Here is a 17,362-nt window from a genome sequence, read left to right on the forward strand (position 1 = left end):
TTGGTCAAATGATGGGCTTTAGATTTTAGCAAAGAGCCCTGCATAATTTCAGGGATTTGTTAGTTTTCTTGTCACCTCTGAAACTCAGTAGCAGTGATCTGGAGAATGACAGGTACCTCCAGAAGGAGAGTTAATTTAGCCACATTACAGGCCTTCACTGAGGACTTGCTATACTAACATCTTCTGGTTATGGTTCAGATGTGCTGGCCATGCAAAGAAGAGTGTCTTATGTTATCAGCAGGCATACTGCCAAGCAGGTCCCAAGCACTCACTTGGATGGCTGGCATTTAACAGGCCTAATGTCCACGGTGCTGGCTTCAGGGCTCTGTGACCCCTCTCAGGTTCACTTGATGCTATGATACAGCTTTATGGGCCATAAGATCACGATTGCTGTCCAGCTGACTTGTCCTGCTAGGCTGGACTGCTGCTCACCTGCTCATGCTAGGCAACCTCAGTCCTGTCGGTGTTTTACCTGAAGACAAAAGGATTAGTCAGGTTTTTGCTGGAGTTGCACTATTCACCAAGCAGGACTACAGAAAGGTGAGTTTATCTGGTTTTGTCTTCTGACTAAAAAATATCAGCAATGCTATGGTGGAGTAACTGAAAGGAGGGCTTGCTCGGAGGCACTGCCTCTTTTGCAGTTGCCCAATGTTGCTGGAGCAGAGCTGCTGAAGCCAGAGGCAGCTCTTTGCAGGTGAGTTTGTGTGCCTCGTGCTGTTGTATCCACTGACAAACCTGCCTGGAAACAGCTGCTTGGAGATACCAAGCATGTTTCTCACTGGGAGCAAACAGCTACATTCCAAGGGGGTTTTACTGGACCAGGCTCTGCCTTTACTTATCAGTAAGCAACTCCACGGGTCATCTTCAAGCAACTTCGGCTAGGTCCACCTCAGCCCTGTTATGCTTTTGATTTAGAATAGGTTTTGTCTGTGAAAACACTGGTCATTTTTAGCTTTTACTTACAGTTGTTTTTACAGCGTCAGCTTTGCTGAGAGGCTCCCCCGACTGCTGGACTTTTCTCTGTAACTGTTAATGAAGTATTCACTCTCACAGCATGCCTACACAACCTGCTGGTATCACAAAATATCAGTAGAAGTGTCACAAAACATTAGACCTTTTAGAAGCTCAGTTTTAGCAGTTTTCCTATTCGTGTATCGTATTCTTTTAAATAGTTTTTCTTTTATTAAACAAATCAGCATGAGAGTAATACAGGATAACGTGAGTAAAGATAACAAGTTACCCTGTGATTTCTAAACAGCAACAAACTGTTCAACAAACACTTTAATACAAGAAAGTGGAAATAATGACCAGGTGAAATAAAAGCCACCTCATTCCAGATAGCCCATTGGCTTGAAGAGGACTAAAATGTAAATAAGAGCATGGCTCTACTCATTATATTGATTCATGTATGGTGTTTTTTTGTTTGTTGTTTTTTTATTTTTATTTTGTGTGTGTGTGTGTACTTATTCATAGTAGTTGAATAGAATCTCATACAAGCATAAATTTCATAGTAAAGATGTCTTTATTCCAAAATAATAATGTGTTAGCCAGACAGCTACAAAACATCTACACAAGACTTTGGTAAGAAATATTCATGGTAGCTTTTTCATAATTCCACAGCAAACAAAAACCATGAAGGAAATCTAAAAATGCGATAAAAAAAAATGTTTTAAATTGTATGCTGCACACACAGAGTCCTACTGTACATTTGTTAAGCCCCTAACTTTTTTATTATGTGTAAAGCTTCTACAGTTTGTATGTTAGAAAAACGTAACATACACACAATGCTAAAATCTGATAGTTGAGGTCTACAAAACGGGAGTGATACCTGTGCTTTCAGTTCAGCGGTATTATTCATGAGAGAAGCGAGAGAACAGTTCTCATTTTTATTGACTGATAATCAGTGGCTATTACACTACTAGAAAGTTTACAGTAACAATGCAATACTTCTTGTATACATATTGTATACATATTGTATATCAGAGCTTTTTTTTTTTTTTTCTCAATAGAAAATCAACCTCTTTTTTTGTTTGTTTGTTCTTTTTTTAAAAAAATGTAATAAGCTTAAATATTTTTTGTATCAAGTTAGAATAAAGACAAGTGATTTGTAAAACATTTCAACAGAAAAACAGTGTGAAAAGCTGAACCTAAGCAGGAATGATCACGTATTTCTGACCAAATGCAATCTACATTGTCATTGTATGTATTAACAAGGTGGGAAGAATCCAACATTCATAACGCTAATGAGCCTAAGAGAAATGACTGGAAATCACACTGAACAGCCTCCTCGCTAAGAGAAAAAGTACATGGAGAATCAAACTGGTAAGAACCACAGTGAAAGGAAACCCGATTTATGTATTTATTGATTTATTTTTAGTGGACATTTTTGTGGGCATGTTCAGAAATATGTTACGCGTTTCCTACATGCCTACAGGTGTATTTGGACTATTCATCCTTTGGCAAAGGGAGTCACTAAAAGACAAAACAGGTTGATGAACTGGAACGAACATGAAAAATGAAGATAGCATTATTTTTAACCGATTATTTGCAATAGCTAGCACGATTCTGCAGGAGTAGCATGAACAAGTGGTAAGGGTTGATTAGATAAAATATAGTCTGTAAATTCACAGCATTTTTTTCCATGCAAGAGCCACTTTCTTCTTCAGCTCCCCCCACCCCCAAACTCTCACTGAGCCAAGCATACAAAAAGCACTGCCACAGATTTCACAGCCGATGATTATTTTTATTAATGATCAGCCTCAGCTGGCCTAGCCTCTGTCAGACTCGGCAGGAACAGCTCACAAAGGTAGGTGGAGTATGGATTTAGGCTGCATGTGCAGCCCTGCCCTGGCTGGGCACCTAGCACTAATCGCTGTAGCTCTTTGCAACTACCTGTGTCTTCACCTGAAATATCTTCATCTGGTTGCTCCTCCTGTTTCTATATCAATCATTCCATTGAATTTCATTTTATTCAAATTTTTTGGTCATTAAAAGGGTAACGTGCAAGGTAAGACCATAAATACATTACTTAGGGACGGTCTTGTTGCTACACTGTAATGGCAGTGCTGTAGAGACAAAAAAAAAAAAAAAAAAAAAAAGTAAAATTTTTCAATAGGCACAAGGAGGCAAACTACCTTGATATTATATTATTAAATATGCCGAGCTGTGCAAAATGTAAAGTGTTTGGTTTTAGCATGAAACCGCTTTTTTTTTTTTTTGTCTTTTCTCCTGGTTTGGTTCACTGTGAGCTTGCACCCATTTCATTTAGCAGTGGCAGGAGAGGATAAACACTGCAGTGGTTCCATTTCCCTACCCCTACCTTCATTCCAGGCCTTAAAAATACCAGAAAAATACCTTGAGGGGGTGGGATGTGACAGCTGTGGGAGTCCTGAGCAGCCCTTGTAGTGTCCAGTGGAGAAATGATGATGATCAGCCCTACAGCATAATGCAACCAGCCCATGTAGCTACGGGGAGGTAATGAGAAGATTCCCAGAGTAGCGGTGATGAAGTTGAACAGCCTCCGTGCATTGTGTTTCACATCAAATGTGGACGCTTAAAACCTGGGCATTGGGTTCTCAGAATTGTGACCAAGTGTTAAAAAAAGTGAGTAAATTATTTAAGACTGGTTTAAAGAGACTAAAATATGAATTTTTCTCCATTCATTTCTCTCAAGCTTGTTTTAAGTGTTAGCATCAACAGTCTATATTCAGTGCATTGTTATGACTTCTGTAGAGACATAGGTGTATGCTGCCTTTCCTGGACAAAAAGATAACCTGTCACCATCATCTCTTACCATTAATGTTAAATTGTTAAACATACAGGAGAGAATTATATTCCAATACCAAGTGGAGCTCAAGATCTCACTGGTCTACATGTAGGGATAAGAGCTGAACTCTTCAGGAGATGGTGGAAAATAGCAAAAGCAATTAGAGTGGTGAGGAGCTCTATTTTCTAACCTCAGGCAGTTTGTTCATCGCTTACATGGCCAAGGAAGACATTTACCCTGGGTGGTACAAATGCAAATGTGCAATTCTCACAAATGTAGTAATTTTTAGATCCTCTTAAACTCTGAGTTAAAAAAAAAAAAAAAAAAAAAAAAGACACTGCTGTAAATATATTATTGTATTGATTTTTAATTTTGTTTCTAAGAGTGTGATTGTTTCATTCCAGAGGTTCCCTTCCATTTGTTTGCTATAAGGGATGCAAGAGAACCTGTCTCACTTTTTCTCTACAGTTTTTATTATGTCAAAATCCTCTTTCTCGCTTCATTTGTGATCAACATTATCATGAAACTGAATCTACTTTTTTAGCATCTTTCACGTGGAAACCTTTCTGTGATACAGCTATTGTGACTCTCTGTGTTTGGACCAATTTCTATTAGTTCTGTAAGCATTTTGAGCAAGAGTGGGTAGACCAAACATGGGAATATGGCATCTAAACATATTATGATAGTCACAAGTTTTCTTTGTGTGCTGTGACTACGTAGTGGGCAGACGTCACTATTGAGCTGCACAGATTATTTAAGTTTTAAAGAAACAAAGACTGCTTTGCATGGAGCACAACATCCATGTGAACAAAAGTATATAGGATTATCATTATTATAACTATTAGCTTAACCCAATAGTGTAAAAAGATAAACATGCACCTTTAATATTATTGAACCAGCATTACTGAAATTATTCCTTGGCATAGTTGTGTAATCACATAGGCACTGCTTTGGATTTTCAAAATCAGATCAAGAGAGAAATCCTCCCACATATGAAACATGTCACTTTAACTTAGTTATGTTAATATGCATGCATCCCATGTCTTTACGAGTAGTATTTCTATATGGCTATTCGATGTCCACAGATACGTTTGTATTTCAGTTAAATGACTCACAATGACTTACTATTTTTATGCATTAAGGGCTAGCTGGAGTATCAAAGATCTACTCTCAGCATTAATCTGTGAGGAAATATTTATAAAATATACTTCTTGCACCAGCAAGACTAAAAAGCAAACCACACTGCAAAAAATGAAAACTAATATACACTTTGTATATTTTTTGTTGTTTTAAAAACCAAACCAAGGTTGACTTTCCATTTAGCTCAGAGTGCATCACTTGGAAGCCTTGTTTTGCTAACAAGGATGAACATTGCATGCTCTTAGCTCCTTTTTGTCTTTGCAGCTAGTAAACTGAGTACTTTTGGATCTCTTCTTTACCATCATGTAGCGTTCCTGAATTCCACCTCCACAGAGCGTAGAACATTCTGTCCAAGCAGTCCATGGTTTCAGCCTACAAACTGGGAGGAAAAAAAAAAAAAGCATTTGATTGTGTACCACTATGCATGTCTGCACACTTACATCCTTGGAATTTAAGATAGCATATTGCCTAGTTTATTACAGCAGGCAATTAAGGAACCCAGTTAAATATATTCAAGATATATCTGAAAAACATTGAAAATTGTATTTAAAAAGATATTTACTGTCTACATTATAAAACAAATACAGTTAAGAAACTGTTATATGTCAGACAATCATGAACCAGAAATTAGCAATGACTCATATCCTGATAATGTAAGATATAAAGTCAATATAAGATACTATGTTTTACTGATTAGTGCTTGAATACTGTCCCTTCCTGAAGACAGAGCATATCTCCCTGAGCAGTCTCAACCTGAATCCAGTTACTAAGGTAGAAGGCTGATCAATCTTGAAATTTAGCATTGAATCCAGGAACAAATACTTCCAAAGTTTGAAGGTAACCAGATGCAAAGATTATTATTAAGTCCCATAGACATTACAATCAATCCTTTGCCAGATCTCAATTCTACATTCTTCAGATTCTACCCTTTGTAGGGAAGGAGCTAAAATATTATCCGTGATGATGTGGAAATATGTGAACCTTTCTCTGTTGTGCCCTAAACTCATGTTGCACTTTTGTAATGACAGCCAAACACTGAAACAGATGTACTTTGCTGCTATAAATTTCCCTGAACTGCAATAGTGAAAAAAAATTATCACAGCACGAAGGAGGAGCTGCTCACAAACTCTTTCCCGTTACACACAAAAGTCAGACATGAGCATACTAAGTAATGGTTTCACACTCACCTGGATATTGCTCGCTATCGATATTTTTTTTCGCTTGTTCACTTCTTCTTTTCTCCCGAGCTTCTTTCCAGCGCCTTTTTTCCATACCTGGGCCTCTCAGGCATTTCCTTACTCGACATTTTGTACGTTGGACAGTTTCTGGGCAAGCTGTTCCTCCAAACTGTGGTTCTATTTTAATCATTCTTGTCCTGATCATGTGGCCCTTTCCACATGAGGTATTGCATTCAGACCACTGGGACCACTCTGTTAGCTCACAGTCGATGGCTGCAAAGAATGAGAAGTATTACACAAAATCTGTGTTAGCTGCCAACCTAAACATAAGGTCAAGAAAAAACATACAGATGTGCCCTATGAGCATCTGCATCCTAAATACGGGAATGCAACTTACACCTCCAGTGTTTTCAGCAAATTTTGTGAGAGTACACATCAAAAATGTTCTGAAGCCATCTCTAGCAGAAATATTTTTTGATGCTTTCCCCAATTTCTTTTTCCAGAGAGGTGCTGGCAGACCACTAACCTTACAACAAACGTAAATAATTTTCCTGTGCCAACTTCAGTTTTGCAGTCTGTATATATGTCTGTTTTATAATGAAAAGGTGCTAAAAAAACAAGTTATATTTACAAACTATCTGTTACCTGAAATACAAGCCTTGCTTTACTGATAAATGTAGAGCTTTAAACTGATCTGCTTTGAGGCCCTGAGTAAAGCAGAAGAGGAAACAAAACAAACAAAACCCCAAACATAAAGGAGCTTTTTAAAGCAGAACAGATGGAAAAGAACTTGTATCATATTTTTATCAGTGTTGTGCAGTACGCAAAGGTTAGTAATACTGCTGTGTCTTAAAAGTTTTTGTCCTTTTAGTGCTGCTTATTCACAGGCCCTGTGAATAGTAATCAAAATGATATTTCACATTATTTAAGAAAAGCTGAATTAGCAAATTGCAGTAGAAAAGCCTTTTCTAGCCAATACTTTCTGTGATAAATAATGTAATCAGATATCATGCCTCATAAACCTGCTGGCAACAGTGCACTAAAAGTTATCATCTTATTCATTCAGCAATGCCTTAGGCTATCACTCCTCACCAAGACTGCAAAGCAACTAGAAATCACCACCACTCAAGAAGGGGGAGATGTTAGTGGAATAAGGTATAAAATCAACGCAGCTGCTTCCACACCATCCGCTGGCCCATACGACATTGAAAGTTGCAAAGAGACGTAGGTCAGGAAAGAGGCTAAAATACAGTTCAGAGATTTATCAGAAATGGAGCTTCTTTTGTGTTCACTCTCAGAGCTGCAAGAATTACACAAGTGATATACTAATCTTCTCCCTCCTTCCTTGGGCACATTCTGCATTTGAGTAAAAAAATAGGCTTTATTAATTCTGTTTGTTTACTATTGGGAAGTGAACAAGCTGTTGCCCAAAGTGGTAGTATTGTATCAAATATGGAATAACCATACATCTAAAGCAATATTGGTAATCACCATAGGACTGAGTAAGTTGAGATGAAAACATGGTCATATTCCATCTCTCAGCAGCCAAAAGCGTGCAATAAAAACAAAAAACAAACAAAAAATCCACAGGAGAGAACACTTTCATATTACATGCCCTTGTGGGCTGACAGGAGTAATACACATAGAGAGCAAGAATCAGCGCAAGACTGCATCAAATCATTTGTTTACAGAGTTCAAAGAAACAAGGAATGCTCCAATTGTGCCCCACCCCCCCAAAAAAAACAAAACAAACAAACACACACACAAAAAAATTGAAACATAGAATTAGTGTATAGAGCATTCTGGAATTCAGAGAGCATTTAGCTAAAACTTTCAAATAATTATGTTTTATAGCCAAAGTTAATCAGGAAAAAATTGTCCATCAAGTAACTATATTTGAAAATAATTAAAAACCCTATGTTAACAAATGCTAGTTTGGAGCCATAGACTAACACATACAAAGAGGCCTTCTCTTTCCCAGGTTCCCCACACTTACGGCATTCAGGCAGCATGCATTTTTCTGCTTGTTCCAGTTCCTCATTGCAGTCCCCAAGCTCAGCTGCAGATTTCAGCATTCTTTGCCGGGTGCGCATTCCCTTCCCGCACGTTACGCTACAGTCGCTCCATTCAGACCATGGGGAGAGTAGGCAGGGAATAGTGTCTAATATGGAAATAAAAAGGTAATGAATGTTTGTTATACCCCATCTACAAATGTATACGTTTTGAAAATAACACAGATGAAAAATATACTTCTATCTTTCATCTGCCTGCAACCAGTCACACTTTGCTGTCACTTTGGACAAAATGAATCACAGGCTGAATGATGTTTCTGCAGAGGCTCAGAAAAAAAAAAAATTAAAAGGCTCGCTTGGTTTTAATACTTTTTCTTTGCTATGTTTTTCTCCATAAACATGAATAAGGTTGTTCTCCACCTTATTCATCTCTGTAAAGTCCCAGTGCTTGCAGAGAATAAATAGTTTAAGAAATAAGATTTGATAATAATTTCTGTAAAAAGCCTTTATTCTTCCCATGCCCAGAACCAGAAATCAAATTGGTGTAGTCTAAGATAGGATATTTATTTATTTATCTTCCATGCTTTAGCTACCAAAAATCGTTTATACCTTAATTTCTTTTTGTCTTTGATGAAAATCTTACCATCTCTTACTGTAACACAATATTAATAGACAGGGTAAGGGGGAGGCTGGCTGGTTGCACAAAAGGTGCACCTCAATTTCTGAACTGCTCACAGGCTAAAATGAGAGGACATGGTTTTATTCTAGCCATAAATAGATCGCATATCCCATAAAATTAGAGTTGCTTATGTATGGCTTGTGAATACACACACCACTGTATGGGTAATACAGTAACAGCACACTGAATATGTTTTACTGATACTCTCATTCTGTTGATGAAAGCAGCATATAGCGCATGTTCCCAATGGGATCTAATTTGAAGGAGAACAGGAAAAAGTGATGTTGCGTCTAGTTTAGCTATGTTCTGTGGCGTGATGGAGGAATGTGTCAGAAACAGCCTCTGTAGCAGAAGAGGTGAATTCACGGACACTTACGGCATTCAGGCATCATGCATTTCTCTGCCTCTGTAGTTTCTGCCTTGCACATAGATCCATCAGCAGGAGTCATCTTGATCATTCTGTGTCGTCTTTTCATTCCTGTGCCACAGCTCGCGCTGCATTCATCCCACTCTCCCCATTCAGTGACAAGGCAGCTGCTAGGGGCTATTCAAAATGGATAGAGAAAATCCTTCACTAGTAGAGCTCACATAAAAAAAAAAAAGGTTCAGGCAGCGATCCTGCTATTGGCTGGATTTTACAAAGCTAAATGAAATACTTACAACATTCCTCATTTACAACACATTTCTCAGTCTCTTCAGTAGGCACTTTGCACATAGAGCCATCTTCAGGGAATTGTTTTACATATCTCTCTCTAGAGCGCGTTCCCATTCCACAGGAAACACTACAGGGGGACCATGTAATCCAGTCAGACATCATGCAAGTGGAACCATCTAAAATACAGAGGACCATTTCAATTGCTAATATTAACATGTGTGCTGTCCACTCTCCTGATAAATCTGTAGCTGCCCGTTAATGTGCAGTGTCGCTTTTATGCCTCCTCACACATTCTGTCTTCTCTATCGCTTACTTTACTCCTTTCCTTTTATAATCCTGTGCACTTCATGCACCCACTCAGCTGAACTGCAGAGCTGACCACAGACCTCTTCAATTTGCATTCTTCTGCAATTATTCTTATTTTTGACATAACCCAAATCTTATGGCAACCAACAGCTTTGAGAACCTTGAAGGAAAAGTAAGAGTGGTCCCTATTCCACAAAATGTTCTCCACCCTTTCCTCTTGATTACCTTCATCACTGCAGCCTGGACCCATGCATGGCTGAAAATCTTGCGTGTCTGGACATGGCACACTCAGGTCCAGCTGAGCTTTAAGCATTCTCTGCCTCATCCTCTTGCCCTTTTCACAGGTAGAAGAGCTGCAGGCTGACCACGGGGACCAGTTGGAATATATACAGGTCTCAGGGGTGTCATCTAAAAATAAGAAAAGGCAGTAAACATTAAAGCATATTATTTTCCATTTGATTCTCTTTACTTGGCTACTGATTACTTTAGATGTTAATATAATATATTATTTCCTTCTGTATTTAAAACTGCTCCATTTTAACCCAAAAGAAAAAAAGAAAGTCAAATTTGATATTAAATTTATCATTTTATTTGTTGAACCCCAAAAGGGTTATCTTCTATTACTTTTACTGTTAATGTTATCTGCCAGGTATACATTTGATGCCTTTTCTGTAAGAGGAAAGGCTAATAGCATATACCAGAAAAGATGGAAAACTAAATCACTTTTTGACACTGAGAGGGTCTTCTGCTTCTGTCAGTTTTTTACTTTATCTAGAAATAATAGTGGAGAATGGAACAAAATATAAATTACTACAACACAAACTAATTTGAAAAGTACCTTCTTCTTTTTCTTCTGGTGCTAGATCTGCCACAATATCATCTATGTTATCAGGTACAATATTGCATTGCTCTCCCTGCAAAGAAGTGATTGTGGAGATTAGATACAGCAAACTCATGTGTATGCAGACGGAGGGGCTAAGACAGTGCCCTGTGAGGCACTACAGGATCAGCAGTAACAACAGGATACACTGAATAACTCCTTACATCATCATGTAAGTTTTTCTTTTTTTTATCCTCTAATTCTTGAGTATTAAAAACAAACAACAAAAACCTGTAACTAAGCAGATGCACTAATTACCAGAAATAGGATAAACAGCATATTTAGACAGTTTTAAATTTAGGAGAGTTTTAGGTATTTTCTGCCACTGTCTTTGTTGGAGGTAGGTTAGGGATTGCAGATTTGGTGGGAAGAGGAAGAATAAATTTTTGTCTGAGAGAGTGTGGTTTTGTTTCCTTGAGGATTTTATATATCTATGTATATACAATATCTTTAAATATATTTTATATAAATATACATGTATGTTATACCTTGCGTGCAATTCTCTCAATGACAACTCTGGCTACCAGCTTAATAGAGCCTCCTTCTGGATCATAAAAAGGACTTTGAGGGTGATCTAAGCTTGTAAGCGGTCTGATCTTCTCTTGAGGAACTGTAGGTTTGTTAGGCGACTGCAATCAAAAAGAAAATAAAAACGTAAATAGGATTTAAAAAGAAACTAGTAGAGTAGCATAAAGGTAAATATGGCATTACTTTGGATTAAATAGCTTTCGTTCTTCACTGCTTTAAGGTAAACTTATGTAAAATACATTACAAATAGTTCACATACCTCATAGGTAACTCCACTGTCTGTGCCGGCGTCCCAGGGTATTAAATCCTGAACAACTTTCTGAACCCAGCCACAGTCCTTGGTGCAGAGGTCTTCAGCCGACAGGCCCACATTCCAGTCCGGGCTGGGCCCAAGCATGGTGAGGAAGGACATCAGGTGCCGGTGGCGATCAACAGAAAACTCAGCAGAGGGAGCAGCTCTCCTGCAAATTGGACATGGGAAGGCTATTATCAACTGAATTCAAGTTAGCTGTTAGAGGGCAGTGAAGCCAGTGCTGCAAACTGAACTAGTGAACACGGGCATGACTCTGTGTCTGGTGTGCAGAGATGGAGGAGCAGGCAAGGGAGAGGACGAATACTGCGCTCTGTATTTTCGGTCTCCACGTGCCATCTGAGGAACAGCCTTGGCACTGTTTAGGGAGGTGTACAGCTTAGTGGGTGAGACAGAGCTAACAGTAACAACCTGCAGCAGTGTGCTTATGCCTCAAGTAGAGGATAATAATAATAAAACCTCTTAGGACACAAAAATTTGAAGAGAAAAAAAAAAAACAAAACAGGAATCATGCTGAGGTTCTGGTCGCTGGGACGCTTTTGGAACACCCCAGTTCCCCAGTGCAAACAGATCATACAAATCCCAGTGCTCAAGGATCTTGGAAGTTTGTGTCTGTGAAAAAAAGCACTCATTAGCAGAGTTTTAATGCTCATGTAAGTGAGAGATTAATGGCTACTGCCAGTCCTGGAGAGGTCAGCCAAGGCTTCTGCAGGTTTCTGCCAGCGCATCTGAAAGCATCTCTGTTCATCCAGCCTTTGTCAAGCATTCTCTTGGGAAGGAATCGCGCTGAATCACGCAGCGCGCTGAGATGCTGAGGAGCAACTATCTCAGTCCTATGCAAAGAGACATTAAAATCAGGCCTGAACTGAAGGTTTCTGTTTAACAGCTGAAAAGCTGGAACTCTTTGTGGCACTTTTCCCACGAACAACAACAAATGCTGAGTTATTTAACATGATTTTGGCAGTCCTATTCCACCAAAAATTAGCCTGTCAGTGCAAGTTTCCCTCAGTTACAGGAACTACTTACGGGGTTGATACAGCGTCAGATTGTTTTGGGGTTTTGTTTTCTCCAGTTTTATGCTAAAATGCATTGCTTTAGGAACATACAGACCACAAATGTTTATTTTTTAAATGTAAGCTTCCCCCCTCCCCCCACCCCCCCATGTTGTTTACCTAGTTTTTTGGGGGCTAGGTACCTGCATGTACATAGTGCACACACACTGTTCTTTTCCAACCATAAGAAGTTTATCTTCCTATAAACATTTGCCACACTGTAAAAGTGGCATTTTTTCGCTTGTGCATTTATTCTGGCTCCTAGTACTCTCAGTACAATTAAAAACAAACAAACCAAAACAGTCCCAGGATGGTGTTCTTGAGTACTTATCATGCAGTTTCAAAATGTAAGATGCCTAAGAAGTTAGTGTACTTACTTTCCCCTCAAGAGGAAAGTTGCATAAAAAGGCAGTTGTTCATGGGTAAAATGTCCTGGCCACCTCTGTTCTGGGGTCTTCAGACACTCTTCTACTCAGAGTCTTTAATGCAATGTAAGACAATTTGTGCAGTAAGAAACAACTTCTAAGAGTTTGGTGACACTAATCCTACCTTTCCCAGAAAGAGATGCAAGTGGCTTTTTTGTTTCCCATGACAGAACTCGGATTTCAATGGAACAATTGCTCTAATGTAAAGTAATAAAATAATGAATGAAGGTATCATCTGCTCCCTGTTAATACAGCATCCTGTTATATTTATTTGTCAAGTACGTAGCAGTTATTCTTACATTACATATATGTTATTAAAAAGCCTACCTGACTTTAATTAACTACAGGACTTACTACCTTATGCGTGTTTCTAAGAGCTCCCTAAAGGAATTCTGTATTTAAAACTACACAGCAGAAGTCTAAACTATACACAGTTAAAAAAAAAAAAAAAAAAAAAAAAAGTATTTGTATACCTGATCTTATGTTTAAGAACATGTCTAAGAAGTGTGTTGCAGAATAGGGACCCAGATCAGCTCTTTCAGGGGAAGAGTTAGGGCAGCGTGGAGCCACCGTCTGCTGGGTCTAGCACCTGAGATAATATTGAGTTAGTAAGAACGTGTTTCCTGACGTTACATTTCCTGACATTACATTTCAAAGTGCTGTGCAGACATGCTCTCAGGAAAGGCAGACACATTTGTACTATTTGCAAGCAGAGGGTTTGAAATCACTTGAAGACTACTTTAGACACATTGTAATGGAAATCTTTCATCACTTGTTATCCCTATGATAGGCAAGGTACAATTAAGTCCTTGAGTGTTTTGTTAGGAAAGTAAATATTAATCACATTATTAAACACACAATTAATTTTGAATTATATTAAGTCCACCTGTAGCAATATTTTGAAACTGACACAACTGAGTAGGAGATGCTCTGCCTACACGACTTTACATGTACTTAATTGTACCGCTGATCCTGAGGCTCTCGTAGCTCTCCAGCTTTAGGACACTGCAGAAAGCAGCTGTGTTCTGCTCCTTCTTTAAGATTTTTATCCATTTTACGGTATTTTATCCCATGACTGACCCGTAATGCAGATATTTAAAATAAATAAAGGATGCACAGAAGCAAGTTTTCTCATTTTCCTTCCTCCACTCTTGTTCAGTTGTACACAAATGGCACACACTTTGTTTGCAGTACACCGTAACATGCTAACTTAGACATTGCAAAATTTTTGATACGAAGAGTATAAAAGTACGTGTCATCATAAAATACATTTGTTCAGCTTGCTACCTTATTCTAGTTGTTACTTTCTGCAGGGACACCTGCAAGCAGGATACCTTGTGAATTTGAACTATTTGCAGTATCTGCATGAATGATGACTTTATGAAGCTGGCAAGAACCCAGACCCTTCCACACACACCTCAACAACACATGACTCGGGTGTCCTAAAATTGGCCTGTGGATCTCCCTGAAGGAAACCAGTCTGAAAATGTGCACAAGTGCATGCTAAACCCCATCTTTTTCACTTCTATATTGTGAACGCACCTAATAAAAACAAAATAGGAATGTAGATCATCTTTATCTCTGCTTTCATTGCAAGTAAATATTGCCAGTTTAAGTCCTTTACATTTCAAGGCATTTTTAATCTGTGAGAGGTTGAATGTTTGCTAATGCCTACAAGAAAAACATAAGGTTTATAACTGAGTTGATTTTGCTGTAAAAGACAAACTTGGCTCATTTCCTTCCCCTACACACGTACGTGCATAAAAATAGAGGTGAATATGGGTTGCAAAGCAAATCCTAAGCTCTAGGTAACATCCTTCAGAGCCCCACAGGGCTGGGATTGCTGCTTTTTTTTTGCTTGAAGCAGGCTGTACTTTTCCACTGTGCGCCCGATCAGCCTGCTGACAATTCCTGTCACATAACCCAGAGTGAAGCAAAGTACTAGACAGTGTCCTGCATCCTAATTTTTCCCCATTTTCTTTATTTTATTCTATTTTCTCTTTGCTAGCATTATTTGGATCTCCAGCTATAGGGATGACACAAACTCAGCAAGACAAGAAAAATGCTTCTCCCCCTCTCCCTCTATTTTCTTTAAAAAGGTTAAGAGAGCACAACCATGACTTTGCTTTACAAGTTTTTTTTTTCCCTAGGTGAAATATATAGTTGCTGATGCCATCTGCTGGGAGTGGGGGGGTTAAGAAAGTCTTTGACAATGCAATAGAAAACACAACTGTCTGCAAGACATATTTTCGAGTGTTGAACCAAATTTGCCGTGTTCTAATGCTTTGCCTATAAAATGTACTAAAGCACGGCTAAGGAAGGTGATTGTGGAGAGTTAGTGGATAAAAACAGTAAAAATAATATTTTGCTGAATAAACCTTTAGGTTACTTTTCGTTTACTATTTGAGTAGAGCAGCCGGATATACTTTATGCTGCAGGGAAACAGCACAGACGCCGCAGAACAGCTTCCAGGAAAAGAAACTGGAGTTGGGCTAAACACCGGTGTCAGCTGCAGCAGTGAGAGGTTAATGGGAGAGGGAAGGCTCAGAAACCTGTTATCTTTCATGACTGTTTCTCCAGGCAAATACTGTGTGGTCAAGGCTTTGCATGTTAAGGCAACACATTCGCTTAGGAAGGGAGTAAAAGAGGAGCAACAAGTCTTAAAACATCCCATAGGGTTTCTTATACAACATGCATCTAACAAGTTCTAGGCGCTGAGGAAATCAGTTCCTGATCAATTAATCAAAGCCACCCATTAGTTGCCTCCCCCAGAAGTTCTTTGAAGCACCCGCACCACCAACCAGCTTTTGAAACTGACTCCTAACACAGGTTGCAACCTACAAGTTGTGCCACGCTGTACTTGGATTGAATTCTCAAGTTAAATAAATCCTAGCAATGTCCGATATTTAATGCAAGCACATTGTGCTAGCCACAAAGGCGTAACAAGTGGTACTAAAATACCAATGAAGTAAACCCTCTATTTTTTAGCTAAGAAATAAGTTGACTGCATACATCATTAGGTGAATCTTTTTTTTTGCTTTGTTTTGTTTTTGTTTTGTTTTTTGAGGCTTACACTACATCAGGTATACTTTTTCCAGGATGAATGACCTGTTTATTCAACTCAGAGCATTTTGCTGTGATACAAATAACACTACGAGCATGGAAACACATTTCCTTGACCTTCCAATTCTGCACCTACTGCCTACCAGCTGCACGTCCACAGCATCTGCTTTATTGAATGAACCTTAAAGTCACAGCATCCTGAAAAGTGCACTGGCTTTGAAGAAAATACATGAAAATGAAGAATTTGAAATGGAGCAGAAAATACTGCTCTCCCAGAAGTCTGCAACTAACAAATTAGATGACTTATTTAGGTGATACATTACAAAAAACATAAATTCATGCAAAAGACTTAGGACCATTACATAGACAAAAATAAGTTGCATCAACACAAAAACAGAATCTGAGAGCTGCATAGAAAGAGAGAGAAAATCCTCCTATGTTCTGCTTAAAGGCACAGCCGGTAAGCAATTAACCTAAGGAATTTAACCTTAATTTACACATGTCCATATCCCAAAAAAAAAAGAACCAGGGAAAAGAAAACTACAATAAAATGAACGCTGAGTCAATGAAATTTGACTGACGGCACATAAAAAGGTTGAAATGTACTTTAATGCCAAGCTGTTATTGTCTGAGTAGCACATCAGAGGTGGTGACAGTAATAGTCTATTTTGTTTCATAAAGAGTGAAGAAAGCTGTGATAAATTCTTAGCCATTTACCAGAGGGGAGGGTGGGGGAAGGCCTGCATCATAGTCTCTTGCTTTGCTGTACATCAGCTATTAAAATGAAAATAGTGCCTATAACCAGCTACAAGACATGGATATGCACTCGTGTACACAGCTGGGTAAGGGATTACATCATTACCACTGGCATTAAAGCCACTAATCAGAACAAATGCAGCTCTGAAATAGCATTATTCCGAATATTTTTGAAAATCATTACAAAAGCGAGGGGCTTTGTACAGCAGGTTCTTTACGGCCCTTTTTTTTTAATTATTTTTTTATTTTTTTGTATTGACAGCTAAACGTACCTCGAATGCTACTTTATATAATGATACCTTTTTAATTAACATGCCGTCTATTTGCTTTAATACCTTCAGCGTGGTTGTAATTTAACGATATGATTAAGAAATGTGAACAGGCTTTCACTGATAGGGAAAAAGATCTCAGCTATCTCAAGTTAGGATTGCAGTTTCTGACAATGGCCTGTTTCTAACTATGCTTGCCACAGGTTGGTCACAAACCAGTTCGGTGTGGTTATCCCACTTGGTGCTGTCAGCTCAGGCAGCATTTTTATGTTTCCCTGGTCCCTGTGTAATCCCTGGAGATGTCCAGCATCTCCCCACCAATATAAATACGATACACATTCCA

At 38.6% G+C, this 17,362-nt stretch overlaps 1 protein-coding gene across 1 annotated transcript in view; it reads right to left on the bottom strand.

Annotated features, from left to right (window-relative positions):
* Positions 1–5,121: 5,121 nt before the first annotated feature.
* The window catches only part of SPON1 (spondin 1), a gene marked incomplete at both ends in the record, with an annotated part of 176,230 nt that continues 163,989 nt past the window's right edge, over positions 5,122–17,362 (bottom strand). Inside the window, 9 exons of the mRNA XM_084288308.1 lie at positions 5,122–5,285; positions 6,094–6,357; positions 8,081–8,245; positions 9,152–9,319; positions 9,436–9,606; positions 9,962–10,144; positions 10,575–10,650; positions 11,105–11,245; positions 11,404–11,605. Of these exons, the coding sequence (XP_084144434.1) occupies positions 5,122–5,285; positions 6,094–6,357; positions 8,081–8,245; positions 9,152–9,319; positions 9,436–9,606; positions 9,962–10,144; positions 10,575–10,650; positions 11,105–11,245; positions 11,404–11,605 (1,534 nt within the window). The remainder of the gene's footprint in view (positions 5,286–6,093; positions 6,358–8,080; positions 8,246–9,151; positions 9,320–9,435; positions 9,607–9,961; positions 10,145–10,574; positions 10,651–11,104; positions 11,246–11,403; positions 11,606–17,362) is intronic.

The sequence above is a fragment of the Netta rufina genome (genome assembly GCF_964035555.1).
Source record: "Netta rufina genome assembly, chromosome: 5".
In the NCBI taxonomy this organism is placed as follows: Eukaryota; Metazoa; Chordata; class Aves; order Anseriformes; family Anatidae; genus Netta; species Netta rufina.